Source organism: Gossypium arboreum, chromosome 7, assembly GCF_025698485.1.
Source record: "Gossypium arboreum isolate Shixiya-1 chromosome 7, ASM2569848v2, whole genome shotgun sequence".
NCBI lineage: Eukaryota > Viridiplantae > Streptophyta > Magnoliopsida > Malvales > Malvaceae > Gossypium > Gossypium arboreum.
In genome coordinates, this window is record NC_069076.1 from 101624966 (window position 1) to 101645084 (window position 20119).

At 30.6% G+C, this 20119-nt stretch overlaps 1 protein-coding gene and 1 pseudogene across 1 annotated transcript; both read left to right on the forward strand.

Moving 5' to 3' along the window:
- Window positions 1-219: 219 nt before the first annotated feature.
- LOC108466707 (ribosome biogenesis regulatory protein homolog) lies at window positions 220-3271 on the forward strand (annotated as a pseudogene).
- Window positions 3272-6270: 2999 nt separating this feature from the next.
- On the forward strand, window positions 6271-8411 carry LOC108456605 (adenine nucleotide transporter BT1, chloroplastic/mitochondrial-like). Its single transcript, XM_017755545.2, has 3 exons — window positions 6271-7372; window positions 7563-7724; window positions 7813-8411. Exons 1-3 carry the CDS (start codon window positions 6812-6814, stop codon window positions 8281-8283), a joined length of 1194 nt encoding a protein of 397 aa, XP_017611034.1. The 5' UTR covers window positions 6271-6811; the 3' UTR covers window positions 8284-8411.
- The last annotated feature ends 11708 nt before the right edge of the window (window positions 8412-20119 follow it).

Below are 20119 nucleotides of genomic sequence, written 5' to 3' on the forward strand. Positions count from 1 at the left end.
ATTATTTGTAAATACACTTTAAATTTAACATTTGATTTTCTTAAATTAAAATTTTAGAAATAAATAATAATTGTAATAAAGATAAAGTAATCTTTTCAAATCTATTCCATAACATGCATTACGTAATTGAAGGTTAAGTTTCCGACGAGCTGGCTCCCAATTGAAATTTAGGCCCAAAATACATTGAAAATATTTTGGGCCAGAGATTTAGGTGTTCTATTTTTGAAAGAAATAACGGAGTAGTACGCACTGTTGTTTAGAGACGTAAATGGGCGCAGTCCTCGCCTGGCTTTGCCCTCTCGTTATTAGGTTTTAAGAAGCCGAATTAATAGCCTAGCTTAGCAGCAAGCACTACATACCAACGCCAGCTGAAGATGGAGACGGAGAACCAGAACCCTTTTCAACTTGATGTGGGAAATCTCCTCGCTTTTAATCCTTTTCACAACTTTCCTTCCCTCCCCACTTCCAGGTTTGCCCCTTTTGTTCCTTCATAATAATTATTGTTTTTGTAGTAGTTTGCCTCAGTTTGATTTTTTAGATGATCTGTTATATGTATATTTTTCGTCTTTCTCTTTGGGTTTTTATTTATTTATTGGAATCATGAGAAATTTCTTGGGGGCAAAGGTGATTTGGAGCTCTAAACTAATTTGAATAGCCATGCACTATGATAATTATTTCCTTCAAACTTGGTTAAGATAATTTTTTTTCTTCAAAGCATGAACTGCAGATTTTTATTTTGCTTTTTTTTTCTTCAAACTCGAATTTTGTTCCTTTATTGATCTATTGATTGCCGCTCTATATGTTTAGGGATGAACTAGTTAAGGAATGTTTACAAGAGGGTACCAAGTTAGTTCAAGCGGTTGCTGATAGTCTGTTTAATTTACCTTCAACCGAGGATGTAGATGGGCCCCTTGTTAAGCTGCCTCCTCCAACTACAAAACTTCCAAGGGAGAAGCATGTAAGCCTGACCTTTTACTTAATTTTCTTGAAAGTTGGATTTTGTATTAGTGTATATAAGCAATGCTTTATGTGGTTGTGTTTCTTAATTCTTTTTATACTAGTACTGCCAAGCATATTGGCGCTCTCGAAAGTCTAGTTGATAAGCTGCCATGAGAACTGAAATGCTTTATTTGCTTGTCTTTTCAGCTTCCAAAGCCTAAACCTCCTACAAAATGGGAGGAGTTTGCTAAAAAGAAAGGTAATCCGTTTCACCTGTTATACTTACATGGTTCTTTTAGAGTGCAATCTCATTTTCCATTGTCTGAAGATTACCTGCTTTTGCCTTTTCCTTTTGGAATATCTTGTAGGTATAAAGAAACGTAAAAAGGACAAAGTTGTATGGGATGAACAGACTGGTACATGGAAACGTCGCTTTGGTTATGATCGTGTCAATGATGATAAAGACATACCCATCATTGAGGCCAAGATGACTGATGGTGAGTATCGAATGGACTTTTTTCCTTATAGAAGATGCACTCATGTTATATATATTTGACTTTTTGATTACTACAAACACAACATAAATGCTTTTGCAGGAAATAAATATATTACACATCAAGTGATAGATAGACCTTTACTTCATAAGTTTACAAGCATCTAATAGAACATATTGGAAATGTTTGATTGTGTTGACCATGATTGTTGTTTTTTCCAGAGCCAGGAGAGGATCCTTTTGCTAAAAGACAAGATGATAAAAAGAAACGGGTTGAGAAGCAAGAGAAGAATCGTTTCCAGAACTTGAAACAAGCTGCAAAACTTGGTGCTCTGCCAAGGTTTTACCCATTATTTGAATATCTGTAGAAATTGACATTGCTGTTTTCTAGAAGTAGAGATTTTTTTGATCCTTTTTTTGGTCAATATCTTAATCATTTTCGACACATATTGGTACAAATAGCCCTCTTCTTATCTTATTCACGCAATGCTATTAGTCCTATTCCAACCTGCAATTCCCATTCTTTGATGGCATTCCCTTGTACCCTAATATTTATGTCATTTTAGCAGTTTAAAGGTTAGCCTATGATTTTACAGATCATGCTTATGGGTGTCGATGGTTGCTGGAATTAAACTTCGATCTCTTTTCTATAAGCATCATTTTCATCCAAACTTCCTAGTTCTTCATGAGGAAGTTTGGACACTTTAATAAGCTTGCATTAAATAAAATAGATCTTTGGTTGAGTCTTCCAATTGTTGCCAGACTCCTTGCTATCATTTTATATCACTATTTCTGGTTTAAGAATTTGGCTATGTGTTATGTTTTTGTTAAGTTGATTTTACTTTAAATGGTTTGCTGCAGCCATGTTCAGCTTGCTGCTACGGCTTTGCCCATAACAGGAACCCAAGTTCCACCTAAGAAAGTGACCAAAGATGAATTGGGGAATGTAGCTGGGATGGCTGCTACATCTACAGCCAGTGGTGGGAAATTTGATAGGAAATTGCCAGGAGAAAAGCCTGCTAAAAAGCAAGGAAAGCATCGCAAGGTTTGAACTCTTGGGTCTCTTGACCTGTGTTTCAATGTAAATATTTCTCATAAACTACATTATCATGCTCTAATATTTTCCTCTTTTTTTGTTCAGTTCTTACCAGTTGTTGAAGGGTCAGGGATAGGCTCAAGGAGAAGGAGCAAACTGAGAATGTTCTAAACAAGCTAATCTCTAAGCATTCACATGAGATACTCAACGTTGACAAGGTAGGTTTGAGCCATGTATTTTGGTCGATTTGGTTGTAAACTCAATTTGTTGATAATCTGAGCCTTATTATTTTGGTTTTTTTTTTTTCTCTTCTGAAATCAGGCTGTTACGATGTATAATGTGAAAAAGAGAAGAAAGCTAGAAATAGAAAGAATCAAGAAGGGAGGTCATCATCAACCTCAAACAAGTTGAAACCCAAAAAGCAACTTCATAAGAAGGGTGCAAAGAGAGGACCAGGATCTTCAAAGAAAGGCAAGGCCTAATAAAATTATTAGGTTCAAAAATTCTGAAAAGCTTGTAGAGATTTGGGATATCAATTTTATTAACAAGAGAGTTATTTGTACCAAAGGTTCTATTTGTTGAGACAGGTTTAAGTTATTACATTATTTGATCTGCTTATATTTGTTCAAGGAGGTTTAGATAGAAAACGAAAGGGTCTGTTTGAAAAATGGGTTTTGGAGCATAATTGTTTTGTTTCGGCTCCTTCTGTTTTATCATTACCAATAGGATAATTATTCTGTACCTCATACTGCTCCATATTTATCTGATTATTGAGTTGACTCCCGTCGTATTCAAGTAAACAACCTCTAAAACTAGAATCAAACTCTCTTCATCACTGCTAATATACTTTTTTACCAAGGTTTCTACAAAGATCTAATTCACCAATCATACTTAAGACCATACATGCCGTAAGATGGCCCATTCATATTATTATTATTATTATTATTAGGCTTAATTTGTTATTTAGCCCCTGAATTTAATTTTTAGGCATAATGTCAAAAAGGCCATTAGCTTTTACACCTTTGTTCTAATTGACCTTATTCTTTAAAATTCAAATTAACCAGTTAAACTCATTTGATTTATATGTATGTATATATATTTATTAATGACATAATTTTTTATTCACTCACTTTGTGAATGAGGCTTGGGGCAGCTGGCAGCCAAACTGCATCTACAAACACCTTTATCTTCACCATTAGAGACAAGACTGATTTTTGAGATGCTAAGACTCCGCCCAACCATCCACAGTTAACACGGTTCCACGCCGTGTAACCATCGGATGGTGGTGCGGCAACTGCATTTAATGGCGAGCTGAACGGGGGGCTTTTAAACCATAACTCAAAGGGCAGAGAGAGTCCGGATGTTAAGATATGGCTCTAAAATTTGAGAGATGTAGAGGTCCCCTCAGTCAGCAAGATATAAAATTTTATCTGAATCTTGTGGCAACAAATGCAGCATCTCTTCTCGTCAGAATCTAAGTAGAATATAGACAAATTAGCCACTCACTTCCCTCAATATATAAACCATTGGGTGTTAATACTCTAGTTTTCAACACAATGAAAACGAAATAAGTTGTCAATAAAATAGAGTGGAAACGATACGTGTGATGTATGAGAACAAAATAAATAAATAAATAAAATGTTTCTTTTTTTTTCAGAGATAAATAAAATGTTTATCAATAAACCATATTCGGTAGAAGAAATCGTAAGACAGAACCAAAGGAAATTATTTTTATTGTATAATATTTACCATATCCAAATCTTGATTTTTATAAATTTTTTAATCTCATCTTCGACTAATTCACATTTAAAAAGATAAGAGACTTATAATTAGACGTATTTATAACATATTTTTGTATTAGTTTTTAATGTTTTTTACTCAATAATTTGAATTAAGCCTTTAACAAACCACTGCTTACAAATTATTTTTCAATGTTGTAATTAAGCTTTAATGGTTAAATGTGGATTAAATTTTGATATTATGTTGTATTCCTATTTGAATGAAAGAAATTACTATTTCTTAAAAAAAATTGATATATTAATCATTTACCATTATTGACTCGGTATGTGTTACTTAATATTTTACATATCATTTATTAAAAGTAATTGTATTTAATTATTCTAAGACATTCGATGTTTCAGTAACTATATTGACATTAATTAAATAACCCTTTAATAAATGAAAATAAAATTTTCCAAATATGGGACGGATTTATAAGGAAGTGAAATGTAAATATAATCTAATAATAATAATAATAATAAACAATTGAATATTTTCAACATAATTTATTTACAAATAAACATAAACTTAAAATATAATGCCATTTCTTAAAGTTGGATATCCTAAGCTTTACTCTACAATTTTGTACTAAACTGAAGAGGTTTTTGAAAGCTATTGAGCTATATCCTTCTTGCTATATGCCACTAAATAAATCGAAATAAAATCATCCTCTATTTTATTTTAAAAGAAAATGCTCATTCAATTATTTTTCATGATTTTCATAACTAAAAATGTCTCTAAACTAAATTAATTAATAAATACCAAATGAAAGATATAAAATATAGTGTCTAAGCTACCACATACCACAAGGCGTTGTAGGTGGATCCCATATATGCATTCTCTAATCCATTTCTCTCTTCTTGTTGATGCAGACTTAGACTCAATTTAAAAATTTATTTGATAAATCATGTAGTAAAATTTAAGTGGTAGATTATAAATACTTAAGGAAAGTGGTAGATTATAAATTCATAATTAATATATTTTCTTTTCTATTTTTAATTGTCATGGGATTGAAAAAGAGATCAAAGGGTTAAACCATTGACCACAGATTTGATGAATTTGTATCCTTGACTCAGGGAAAAGAAATAAAATAAATAAATTAAAATCAACCCAATAAAATAATTAGACCTTATATTTTTTTGAAAATGAAATATAATTATTGGACCATAAAATTTAATTTCGATATCCCAATTTACAACCATATTTGATATAATTGGTAAAGTTTACAATGAGTCTTTGTATTATATTAAGAAGTTCATTTTAGTCCTTCTATTATTAAAAAATATTTTAATTATTATACGTTTAAAAGATGACATTTCAATCCCTACGTGTTAACTTTGTTGCTAATGGAGTAGCATTGATTTTAAAGTCATTGACGTGACATTAAATCAAATTAAAAGGCTTATTAATCTTGAAAATAAATAGAATAATGTGACTTAATGATAGATAATATGGACCAAACTACAAATACTTTAAACACAACAATTGTGTAAAAAACAATTTGAGGTAAAAGTAAAATCAATTTCTTACATCTATTTATTCCTCAAAATTATTCTTTAGCCTATTAATTTAATTTAATATTTGATTTAATGTCACATCAGTCACTATTAACTTATGTCATTCCATTAACAAATTTGACATTAAAATATCAACTTTTCAAATATATAAAAGCTAAAATATTTCTTTTAATAGGAGAGAGACTAAAATAAATTTTATAATAAGATAAAATTTTATGGGTAAAATTATACTTTGACCCTTAAAAATAATAAAATTTGATTTAATTTTTAAAAGTTATAAATATATAAACTATTAAGATAGTGAAATTACATTTTACTATTATAAGAGTTATAATTTAATTTTTAACCCTATTTTTTTTCACCCTTGTTTTGATAAACTTTAACTTGATATTAATATTTTGAGTTTAGGAATTAAGAAAAATACAGGCTCGATAAAGGCAAGAAAAGTAAAGAGCCAATAAGAAAATAATAAAAAGAAAATAAAAAATCCAAGGGCCACCGCCCACCGCCCTAGATTCATTCCTTCTCTTCACACTAATTTTTTTCTCGTACAGGAGACAGTGATCATACCCTCCAACTCAATTCTCATTTAAATTATTTCCTTTGAATCAATTTATTTGGTATATAATAATACTTTGAGAGTAAGATATTTCCTTTCTTAATAAAATTGACGTAGCACAGCTATTCTGAAATTCTGACCGTTCAATTAACCCAAAAAAGAGAAAGAAATTGTGAAGAATGTTTCCACTTGCAGCAAAGGAACCCTACCTTTTCACAGCAAGTGTTAGGCCGACCCTCAACCCTCTATTCTTTCATTCATCAGCGCCATTGCACAACTCTTTCTTCTCCTCTCTCTCTCTCTTTGGCCCATCTCTTGGCTTTGGAGAGACTGAGAGGAGAGAATCTCAACTACCCTTTCTTCATGCATCTATTCTTTCTTGTATTCCTCTGAATTTTCTTTGTTTTGTCTTTTTAACCAATTTTATCCAACATCCATTTCCAGTTGCAGAAAACCCATTTAATATTCAAGTGTTTTAGAAGGATTAAATGGCTGAAAAAAGTTTCCCACTTCTTCAACATGGCAACAAAGATGTGTTTTTTAGTGATTCAGGTGTCAAGATTGTTGAATGTTCTTTTTCTCTTAAGAGAGTTAGTTTGAAAGCAAATGGGTTTTTTGCTAGTGTTAATCAAGCTGGAATGGGTTTTGCCATCTCACCAAACCCTCAAATTCCACTCCAGAGTACTGCAAAGTTCCATTTTGCCAGTCTTGTTTCAATCTCTGAGCCCGGGTATCTGGTTTTGGATGATGAACTTGAGATTGCTGAGAGGTTAGTGGAGAAGAAGAAGAAGAAGAAGAGTGGATTTAAATTTAGAATTAAGATAGGGAATACGTCATTAAGGAAGTTGATGAGTGGGGCAGTCGCAGGTGCGGTATCAAGGACTGCGGTGGCTCCATTGGAGACCATTAAAACGCATTTGATGGTGGGGAGTTGTGGGAATTCCATGGCTGAAGTGTTTGATAACATCACCATGAGTGAGGGATGGAAAGGCTTGTTTAGAGGCAATTTAGTAAATGTCATTCGAGTGGCTCCAAGCAAGGCTATCGAGGTATGTAGTTAGGCACTTCATTTATTGTCCTTACACTTTTGTTAATTGTACACCATGCCTTAGGATGCCAGTTATCCTTCATTCACTGATCTTTTTTTGTGTGTGTGTGTGTGCATTTTAGTCTTTGAAGGATTAGTAGTTTTCTATGTTCATCATCAATTTCTATCTTGTTTCATATTCCATTGCACAGTTATTTGCATACGAGACAGTCAAGAAACAGTTGACGCCTGAACATGGGGAACATCCCAAACTCCCTCTGCCAGCCTCATTCATTGCCGGTGCTGTTGCCGGAGTTAGCTCCACATTGTTGACGTACCCTCTCGAGTTGCTCAAAACTCGTTTAACTGTCAATGTAAGCATGAATTTTGGTGAAGAACTAATGAACTAATTCTTCATTGAAGCATCTATCTTGACCTGTTATAGCTTTGCTTTGATTGCAGGAAGATTACAAGAATCTATTGGACGCGGTTGCGAAAATTGTACAGGCGGAAGGACCGGGAGGACTATACAAAGGCCTCACTCCAAGTGTGATGGGAGTTGTTCCTTATGCTGCCTCTAATTATTTTGCTTATGATACACTAAGAAATGCTTATAAAAAAGCTTTTAAGAAAGAGGAAATTGGGAATGTTATGACTCTTCTAATAGGATCAGCGGCCGGTGCGATCTCGAGCACGGCAACTTACCCTCTCGAGGTGGCTCGGAAGCAGATGCAGGCTGGTGCTATTAATGGAAGACAATGCCACAGCATGATTCAAGCATTAACAAGCATAGTTGAGAAAGAGGGGATGGCAGGGCTTTATAGAGGGTTGGGACCAAGCTGCATGAAATTGGTCCCTGCAGCTGGGATTTCTTTCATGTGTTATGAGGCATGCAAGAGGATATTAGCAGAGAGCGAAGAAAAAACTGTGTGAATGGTATCCTTGAAAGCCAGAAATCCTTCCTTTCAAAGCCAAGATCAATCCTTTTAGATTTTAGCATTTTGTGGTGCAAATACATCTATCTATATATATAAATAAGATGATTTTTTTTCTTCTTTAAATTGGCATTCAAAGAATTGTTCCTATATCTCAGGCCATTCCAGTTTATATGGCGAAAGACCGATGGTAATTACAGGGTTCATGGTGCTCTAACATCCTCCTATATGGTTTAAAAAGAGTGGAAACATTCTGCAAGCCATCTGATATCTTCTTAATTGCAAAGCTGCTGACTCCTCAACTAAAACATGTCAGCTAGGTTAAATCATAATTACAGCTTTCAGTAACTAATATTCATGAAATTTGAAAAGTTACTTCATTTTATCTCTTCTCTACTTCAAAAGTTAGTCACTCTATTTCTATTCTATTGGTTAGAACTTAGTCATTTATTTTTGTTAAATTATTATATCTATACTTTTTAGATGATCATATAATGGTTAAATTTTAATTTTAATCTCTTTGCTTTTTGAAATTATATACGAATGGTTAAACTTTAGTTTTGATCTTTATATTTCACTAAAATTTGAGTATTAAACTTGAAATTATTTGGTACCTCAATTCTTATGATATCATCAGTTATTGATGTGACATTTGAAGAATTGTTATTATTGTTAAAATTTTCATTAAATTTAGGTTCATTACAACATCATTTTGTTACATGAATATCAAGTATTTTTTAAATTTTAAACACACTAATAAATTTAATAAAATAATTTTAACAGATTTACAAATAGACTTACTTCAAGTAAACGGATTAAATTTCTAAAAGTATGAAAATTTAATTCCATTTATATGAATAGTACAAAAACTTAAGAGTATATTACAATATTTAAAATTTTACTCTATAATTTAGTTAAAAATTTAATATTTAAGTTAAGGTGAGGTGTGGGTGGAAACCATAGGAAGGTCAACGGACCTTTCTTTGCTGACATGCCTAAAGCACTTTTTTCTTTTACATTTTAAAAATGATTAAATTCTAGTTTTAGTCTTTCTATTATACCTAAAATTGATATTTAATTTTTATCTGATTTGTTATATTTTTATACTATTATTAATTAGTGTCAATATTTAATATAGTTAACTTTTTAATTAAAATATGACATAGTTGTAAGTAATTTTAATGCCTTAAGAGTGATATTACAATGCGATGATCAACTTTTAAATTTGGCCCTTAAACTATGTTAAAACTTGAATTTTAATCAATATAATTAATTTGACATAATTTAATCTCTATACTTTTATAATGTCACTAATTAGTGTAAATAATTAATATGATTTTTATTTTTACATGATTACAAAGTGTTTTTTTTCTAATTTCAAAATATCATACCAGGAATTTAAGAAAAGAATTTTATTGGTGGTAACAACTAGATCAAAATTTTAAATCTAAAAATAGAGGACTAAATTTCAAATCAGGATTTAGGGCATATTTTAACAATAAAAATTTTACTTTTATCTTTAACTTAAGTATCAACCAAAGATTGAAATTTGTTAATTCCTTATATATAAATTTTCAAATTATGAATTGATAGGTCAACAATAAGATTTGACAACGTTAGCATTTGGATTAATTTTTTAATGTTTGGAAAACCAAATCTAACGAAATGAAAGTAGAAGGAAGAACATTTAATTTTTGTAAAGGAAATGAGAGGATGCTAAGTGGATGAAGCATGGAACTCGTGGGGCATGAGTGACGAGCGTATGGTCTTCAACCATTTCAATCTCACTCGACCACCATCGAATCCTCCTTTTGAAACAACAGTGCCCAGTAACTTGTTGCACTAAACCTCGTTAACTGCATGTAATCAACTGAAAGCGCAACATTTTTTTAATCTTATCTTGCATTCTCTGATTAGAAGATGGAAATTTGTTATTTTATCAAAGCCCTAATCGTTTTTGGTACCCAAAAGAATTCCCAGTATTTGAGATACATAGGAGGTCATATAACATGCCCAAATTAATTAGAAGATATTTATTAATTGGCTTTGAAAGTTGATGAACCAACCCTTCCCAATAACCTGAAACATCCTTTGGAACCTCACTCATAATACTTCAATTGGATTCAATTGGATTGAACATTGTAGTTGAGTGTTGATGGATGAGGTGGGAATTGGATTTCGTTAATTGAATCTCACGACCAACCAAATAAACTATTTCTAAGTTAAATAATATAGTAATACTTCAAAATATATGATATAATTATAAAGCAAAATAAAAAGAGTAAACAAAAATCCCATGTTCACTGAAATTCGTCAAACTTGACTGTGTAGCACAGGCATCATTCTTCAGCCTTAGGTACTACACGGTCTCTTTTTGGCAGGCTTGGCAATTGATTAAAATGAAAAAAGAAAAATATTCTGAACTTGGTAACCAGTCTAGAGGTGTGCATGGCCCGGCTATCCGGCCCGGCCCGAAGGCTAGCACAAAATGTGAGAAGGTTTGGGTAAAAATATAGGCTCGAAAAATAGGTTTGGGTAAAAAAAAAAGCCCGTTTAAAAAATGAGCCGGGCCTCGGATAAGATATTTTTGGCCTGGGTCCGGCCTGAATTCACGAAATGACAAAAAAAATCTTTTTTCTTTAAATTTTATTTTCTTATTATTTTCTCTCTATTTTGTTACTATTTTACTATTATGTTGCTACTATTTTGTTGTTATTGTTTGGATATTGTATAAAACTTATTTTTTTATTAATTTTTTTTATTATTTTAAAGACATTTGCTAATTTTGTTATTATTTTAGAGGCATTTGCTTGTTAAGTTGCATCTATTTTAGTGTTATTTAAGTATACATATTTTTAAATTTTATTTTCAATTTATTGAGAAATATTTATTTTGATGTTTTTAGTATTTTTGATGGTTTATATATATTTTAAAATTATATAAAAATAATATAAAAATTAATATGGGCAGGCCGAGTCGAGCTCGGGTTTTAACATTTTTATTTGGACTGGGCCTGGGCCTAACAAACGGGCCTAAATTTTTAGTTGAGTTTAGCTCAAACCTGGCCTGGCCCAGCCCGGCCCATACACACCTCTAGTTGGTAACCACACCAAGTCTTAATTTTTAGGATTTTCTTTAGGATTAGTCCTCAGAATTTTAGATGATAGGTGAATAAGATTTTTTGTGTGTAGCTTGTTAGGTCCATCTAACCAAGCAACGTTTCAACAATACCCATGTAGTAATTTCTAAGCTTTAGACTTGAGATCTGTTCTAGTTGCTGATGCCTAATGATATGGCTTATATTTATTTCATGTTTTTTTCTACGTTATTCCTTAGTGTGCCATTTTTCCCAGTATAGCTTAACTTTCAACCAAGCGTTGATGCCATTTTCTTTTATGTGTATACTTGGAGTTAAATCGAATTATTTTGATTAATTGGTCATTCACGGTATCTAATTCGATTTGTTACCGTACTTAATTCAGTTAGAAATTAGTTAAGAATTTCATTTTTAAATTTCAGTTAACAGTTAAGTCGGTTCGAAATTAAATAATTAATCGAATATTTTGAACCAAATTAACCAAATAACAAAATATTATAAGTCCAATATATGTAAACCCAAAATATAAAAATTAAAGAATGGGCTTAAAATTAATTGGATTTATACAAATTATAATAATGAGGTTAACATCACAATAGATTTATATATTTTAAACTAAAAAAAATTTAAAAGAAAGAAGTCTTAAATTTTTTTCCCATCATCAAACTCAAAAGAAAGTCTAGGTGGACGCCACTTGACGCCAGACCATCTTCTATTCTTCTAGTTGTTTTCGCCTTCTTTTTTGAATTCGAAGCAAAAAAAAATTAACATTGCAATGGTATTTTTTTTTCATATTTCAAATTTACTTGAACAAAAAAAAGTATTTAAAAATTTAATTAATTTAATCAACTGGCTAAATTAACTGAAATTATTTAAGTTGGTAGATTTTAAAAAATTTTGATTCAGTTAACGTTAAGACTTTTATAATTTTGATTAATTTAGTTAATGATAATTCAATTTGGGTATTAACCAAATCATCGTTAGAATATCTCTACTTGTACTCCTTTCTTTTGTAATGTTTTAAATATCAAATTTATTCTTCAAAGAAAAAATTAGATGGTGCATTTCTAAATTATAATTTCTAAACGAGAGAAGTAATAAAAATTAAAAAGTTTAAAGGTAAAAAACCCTTAATAAAAATTTAAAAAAAATTAAGTTTTTAAAAGAATTCAACCTATTGACCCTCAATGAAATAATAATAATAATCATCAACTAAGCTTTTCATTAACAAAACCGTTAATTAACCAATTTAATTGTTAATGATGTTGATGTGGTTAATGATATGCACCAAAAGATGCCACATAAAAAATGTTGACAACATCAATAAAAATATAAAAATTGATAAAATGCGCTCCTAGAATGAATTTTAATAAATATTAATAATTATAAAAAAATTTGAACTCTTTAATTCAAACACCAACAATTTTAAAATTAACCAATATTTATTTTTGATAATTCATGTATTTATATATATAAAAGAAAACATTATTAAATATATTAAATTTTAAATACAATATGAGATATTTAACCATATCATATCAAGCAATGATGTAGGAAGAGGGCCAGCAAAGACATCTACCTCCTTGCCTTTTGTATTTTTTTTTTCTCGAGTTTCAAATTTTTGGTAGAACAATAGTTAAAACTAGTTTAAAAAAAAATTTCCAACCCTTCAAAATTTTGGATTTTGATTTTTTTTTATCATAAACCCTAACTTTGTATCTTGTATCAAGTCTATTAACTATTTGGTCCAAATTCATACTAGATTTTTACTTTTATAATTTTTAAATTATTAATAATTTTAAGTTATTTTAATAATTTTATAATTTCTAATTTTGTTTACAGTATTATACTCATCTAAAAGGAATTGAGACTAATGGTTATCAAAATTCAAATAAACCTAAACTACCATTTATTTAGTATCATTCTATATGTATGGGTTTTATTAATTTTAATATATTTTAAAAAATTAAAATCTTCCCATGTCAACACTCTTTTCTGATGCTTGTCGTTATTTACGTTAGAGTCGTCAATGGTCAAACCATTCAACTGACCATTTCTGTTAACAATTGTGTTTAGTTTATTTTGTGTGTGTGTGTTTTTTTATTAAAGATTTAATAGGTTGAATTTTTTAAGGGCTAAAATTTTTAAAGGCTTAATTAAATTTTTTCTTGAAAAGAGGTAAATTAAGAATACAATAATTTAAATAGTAATACAAATAAAATTTGTTTACGTTTGATTTTATGTTTTTAAAATGATTTATAAATAATTATTTTCATATATTGAAATTGGAATCATTTATTATTATAAGGGTAAATTATATTAATAGCCACTCAACTATTAGTAGATTTTTTTTGTCATCCAACTATGAAAAGTTATAAAATGATCACTCAACTATTAGTAATTTTTTTTGGTCACCCAACTCTAAAAAGTTATAAAATAGTCACCCAACTATTCAATTTTATCTTTTTTGGTCACTGGCTGACTAACGGATAACTTTTAAAATTGGCATAATAGCAACTTTAACTCTCTACATCTATAAATTATGTCAATTTAGTTTTGATTTAAAAAAAAAACTCAACATTTATACATTGTTTATTTTGATATTTTTTTACAGTTTTGTTTTTGTTTGTGATGTTGAAGGTTAATTTTAAAAGAATGAGAAAATATGAAAATTATTATTTTGGATTTTTAGGTGTTTCCATTTTTGTATATTTTCAATCAAATTTAGTTGATAAACTTGTTTTTTTCGCTTTTAAGTGAACGGATCACAAAGAAAAGCAAGACTACAGAAAAGAAACCAATTTACAGAATCTATAAATGTTGAGAGTTAAAGTTACTATTTTGCCAATCTATAAATGTTGTTGGTGATAGAAAAAAAAAACAATCGAAATAATAAGTGACCATTTTATAATTTTTCATAATTGAGTGACCAAAAATAATTACTAATACTTTGAATAGCTACTAATGTAATTTACCCTTTATAAAGAATACATTTTTTAAATCTTATTTATACTTTTTGATAACTTGTACCAAATTAGCAAGTGACCATAACTTGTACCAAATCACCAAAAAGAGAATCCAAAAAATATTTTTTAAATTCATTTTTCAAATCACAAATTTGATATTTTATGGTTATTTTTCTAATTAAAAGATCAAATTATTCATGGACTTGACAAATTTGACTCAAATTGGATTGTGTTTAAACAAGGATTATTTTTCTTCTCAATTGAGTTTGTGCAAAATTGTGAATTGATTACGAAGGCAATCATTTAATAATTTTTTCCCTTAATATATAAGTTGGAAATTGAACTTGGCAACTTATTTTATAATGGCTTCTAATTTTTTTTAAAATTATTTTGGTCCTTAAGGTTGGCATATGTTATACAAATTGGTCCTACACTAATATGCGTGTTAATGTGGATAAGCATGGGGCTAACATGTGAAGAAACAAGGAGATAATACGTAAATTCATCTTCAACCATTCTTAAAAAAATATTTTTAAAAAACCTTAAAATTTAAAAAAAAAATTAAAATTATTTTTTTCATAAATTTTATTTTATTAATATATTATTTTAAATGTTTTTGACCAAAAAAGTAAAGAAAAAGGAAATTTATTTCAAGGCCCTTCTATTTACCCATTTACCTAACCCTCATTCCCACTTGGTGTCCACTCATTGGCCCACATTTCAAAATTTGATAGAAATTAACATCGTCAACCCCATGTACCAAAATGTTAGACGATAAAAAAAGTTTGGATACCTAAATAGACAAATTAACAGGCAATTGCCACATTGACAATTTTTTCAAAGTATAGGGGGAATTTTTGCTAGTTTCCCATTTAATTTCAATTCTTATAACAAGATTTTTTTTTGTAAACTACACCAAGAACACTAAATTATAGTAACTTACGTATTGGTCACTCAACTTTAAAAAATTACAAAATAGTCATTAAACTTTGAAACTTTTTATTTAAGTCACTAAACTGTTAAAATTACTATTGTGTAGCTTTTTTGTTACACTGCCTACATCAATCAAAAGCATCCTACCCATTCTCTTTTATAGTTTAGTTTATTTTTATGAAATAACTTTGGTTGTCATGAATCTGTGAATCGAAATTCAAATAGCTTTTTTTTCCGATCTATGACACTAATCATCATATCGACTTGGATTTAAGGTATGTTTTTCTACTCATTAATGGGCAGTGATCCACTGTACCAATTGTTTAATTGTCACTTAAAACTCACTAATAATTTAATTAAATTTTTTTAAATAAATTAATAACTTAAATGAAAACTTTTAAAAAATTTAATAACTATTTTATAATTTAAAATTGAGTAGTGAAGTTTCAAAAACTAGATTAGAATGATAAGAAAAAAAAGTTGGGAATCATGTTCCCAAACAATAGGTGAAAAGTGTAGCGTGTGACACAACGCCAAGTGCTTGTGGGAATAATTCAATAAAAATGTCTTCTCACAACAGATCCGAGTTAGATTTTTTATTTATTTTTATGGACATAAAATAAAGTGTTCGGTTTATGATTAAAATGTTTGAATTCATGGTGCATATTCTCCAACCATAAAGTAAGAATCCATCGATGGATCCAATTGAACATAGGAAAAGAGACACGTGTATGTTAATACATTAAAAAATCATATTATTTTAGTAACTTCTTGCTTTACGATTTATATTTATATTTTAGTTTTATATTTGTCAATGACGACAAACATTGCACTTTGTTTTCAGAAAGGGACTGCTGCTTGTACACATTTCAATAACCAAAATGGATTTATTATCAAATTTGCCTCAACACTGTCAAATTTCACGATAAAAATTGCTTAATAATTTTTAAAATTTACACTTAAATTTTTAATGCATACTTTAATATACACAATTTTAATATTATGTATGCCGTACTAAATCAATTGAAAATTGTTAGTGACATTTTAATAAATTAAAAACATATGCCTACATTTATATTATTTCCATGTTGCTACAATATAAAAGCTTATATTTATTAATTTATAAGGAGATAATTTATTATTTTTTAAATTTAATAAAATGCTATATAAGTGATTTCTATATGAAATAACAAAAAATGTGCCACACGGAATGTGAAAATTAAATAAAAAACTTAAGTTTATCTATATGATTGCATCAAATTATAGTCGGCGAATAATTTTGCATATTAGATTAAAGTTTGGTAGAGGTTGGCGTATGCACAACTTTTAATTCAAAACAAAATTTGAAAAGTTATTGACAAATTAAATTGTTATAATACAAAGATCGTGGATCTTGTTATTCTAGCACGCTTCTGTTTGTTGTTTTTAATAGGTTTTTGTTTTCATCATTGGTGCTTTTGTTGGCGGGGTTGAGCTTGGTTCGAATTCTTTCTTTCGTTTTTACATTATGGTTGCTTTGTTTTTTTTGAATTATGAAGAGAGAGTTGGCAGATCTATCGTTGGATGATGAGGAAGACAAAATATTCAGGCACAAACAGATCCTGATTCTGTGCCTGTGGAAATTGATCTCTATCTGGTTTAGTTTTTTTTTTTATGGCAAGTGTTATACATTTCCTGGAAATGAGAAGTACAATGGCAAATTTATGACATCCGATAAAAGAGGTCCAAATTTCAAATCTGGAGGAGAAAAGGTTTTTATTCAAAAAATTTCATAAGATAGATCTGGAGAGAGTACTAAAGGGATCACCGTTGACTTTTAATAGCTAGTTTTTGATGTTACATTGATTGGAGAACGAGGAAGATCCGCTAAAGTGCCATTAATCTTTGCGAATTTTTAGGTACAAATTCATAAAGTGCTGTCAGGTTTTTATACTAGGACTTTAGCACGTCAAATCGGGGTTTTCTTAGGAATTTTTTGGAGTTCAATGGCGCCAGTCTAGGAAAAGGGTTGTGTACCTATTTGCGTATAAGGGTATAATTGAATGTTAGGAGACATCTGAAAAGGAAGAAGAAAGTTATGTTTTCGACTGGAGTTTGTTCCTATGTTAGTTTTACATACGAACACGTTTGACCCTATTTTGTTTTTTCTGTGGACGACTAGGGTACAATGATTCTTTCTATTAGGCTAAAATGGCGCTAGGGTTTGATGTAGCTGAGATGGGTTAGGATCTGTCATTGTGAGCTCAATCTAGAAGAGCCCTTACAATGAGCAGCGTATGGCTACGAGAAGATGGGGAAGGGGTAAAGAGGGGGAACACTTTTGTAGATCGTGACTTGAATAGGCACATTGATTTGATGTTATGAGTAAATCTAGAGGGGGATCTAAATCTCGTATCTCGTTTCGATGGGGGTCATAAAAAATACATGAACAAATGGATATGGAGCATGACTCGGAAGAAAGCGTGATTAAAGGGGGTGATGGAAAAAAAAAACCCAGAAATGAGGGTGACAAATCTGCTAATGGGGAGGAATTGGGATCTCTTGTTGCTAGGAGTAGGAGGATGTTGAGAGGTAACCATATTACATTGGCAGTTGCTAAAGGGCAAGCCAATCGATCGTAATAAAAACATTCTGTTAGAACGTCCGCGGTTTGGGGAGGCCACGAGTTCTTAGGAGACTTCGACATGTGTTGAAGGTGTATAATCCCCAAATTGTTTTCTTAATGGAGACTAAATTAAATTCTAGAAAGATGGAGAATATTCGTAGGAGGTTTGGTTTTTTTAACGAGATTGATGTTGCAGTTGATGGTTCTCGAGGGGATTTGAGTCTAGCATGGAGAAGAAATTCCACTATCACTTTGAGGAGTTTCTCAAAACATCGTATTGATATTGAAGTTAAAGAGGGTGAGGAGAGTAATAAGTAGAGATTTACAGGTTTCTATAGGACTTCAGATTCGCATCATAGGGATGACACATAGAACTTACTCAGGACTTTAAGTCACTCCCAAATCTCTCTTGGTTTGTGAGAGGTGATTTTAATGAGATTTTGTACTCCTTTGAAAAGAAAGGGGGGCCTCTTAGGGAGGAAAGGAAAACGGAGGCTTTCAGAGAGGTTCTTAGTGATTATCAATTAGTGGATGTATGATATTCTGGACCATGGTTTACTTAGGAGAGGGGCAACCTCTCGGAAACAAATATTATAGAGAGACTAGATAAGGGTAGCAAATGAAGGTTGGATAGCTCTATTTCCTAATACAATGGTACATCATCTCCTACACTCTTTTTCTGATCACTATCCACTTCTTATTCAGTTAGAACAAGATGGATATAATCTTCGACCCAAACGTTTTCGTTTTGAGGCATGGTGGGTGTTAGAAGAGACTTTTGAACAAGAGGTTAGGAATCTTTAGGAAGAGAGCGACGATGATATTCTTGTTAAGTTAGAGAGGGTTCGAGCTAGCTTGGGGAGATGGGCAATGGAAACTAGATAAAAGAAAGTAGGGATAAAAAAGAAATTAACAATAAAGCTTGGAGTTTTGTTGAAAAGGGATAGAGAAGATGATAACCTTGTGAAACTGATTGATACTAAAGTTTAGTTAAATTTGGAGATTGATAAAGATGACTTTTGTTGGGAATAAAGGGCAAGGGCGAATTAGCTAGGGTTGGGGGAGAACATGACTTTTTTCCATAATTTTTACTCTCAAAGAAGGAGAATGAATATATTTGGTGGCTTGTAAGGGAGGATGGACGGTTAATGAGAAGGGAGACTAAGATGGAATACATTGCTAGGAATTATTTTCAATCTCTTTTTGAGTCAAAGGGGATTGATGATGCGGGTTATATTTTGTCTGGGATAAGAAATGTATCTTTATGAAGCAAATGATTTGTTGACGACACAATACACAAAGAAAAAAGTCTTGGAGGCACTGAATGGTATGGGTATTATGAAGACATCAGGGGACGATGGCTTTCCGGCTCTCTTCTACCAAAGGTGTTGGCACAAGAAGGATATTTCCTCTTAGTAAGGATATTTCCTCTTACTGTCTGAAGGTACTAAATGGAGATAAAACTTTAGTTCCTTTAAATGTTACAAATATTGTGCTGATTCTTAAAATTCCTTACCCAATGAATTTAGCGAATTTTAGGCCAATTATGTAACAACCTAATTTCTAGTGGTGTCGGAACAGTGATTCGAGATCACTAAATCCGACAAATGAGTAGGAAATATTATTAATTTAGTGAGTATAAGTTAAATGTGAAGTTAGGAAAAATTTTGAAATAGTGAATAGTATACTAAAAATAAATACTAAAATAATTAGAATCGAAAACGAGGTATCGAGTGTTAATAAGTTAGTATTAAAGTTTCGTCAAGAAATTTTAAAGTTCTGATAGTTAATTGAACAAAAAGGACTAAATTGTATCAAATGCAAAATTGTGGGAAATGATTAAATAGCTTAAATGATAAAAGAAAGAGGGTTTAAAAGGAAAATAGACCCAAGGTCTATTTGGGCTAGACGGCAAGAGCATGAAATCAGCAAGAAAATAAGGAGAATTAAGGGCAAAATTGTAAAATTGCAAAATTTACTTAACAAAGCTAGGACTAAAGTGGAATTATCTAGATTTCTCTTTATTTTTCTGCATTCTCATCAGCAAAAACGCCATGGAAGAGTTCCCTTAAGCTTTTTTTTTCATATTTTTACTTCAATTAAGTTAAATTCTTGATTATTTCTTGAAATTTTTGTGTTTTTATGACTTTTACAACTAGGTCCACTTGTTGAATTCATTAGTTTTTGATTCTATGAAAGAAATTGAAAGGTTCTATGAATATGTGCTGGAAGT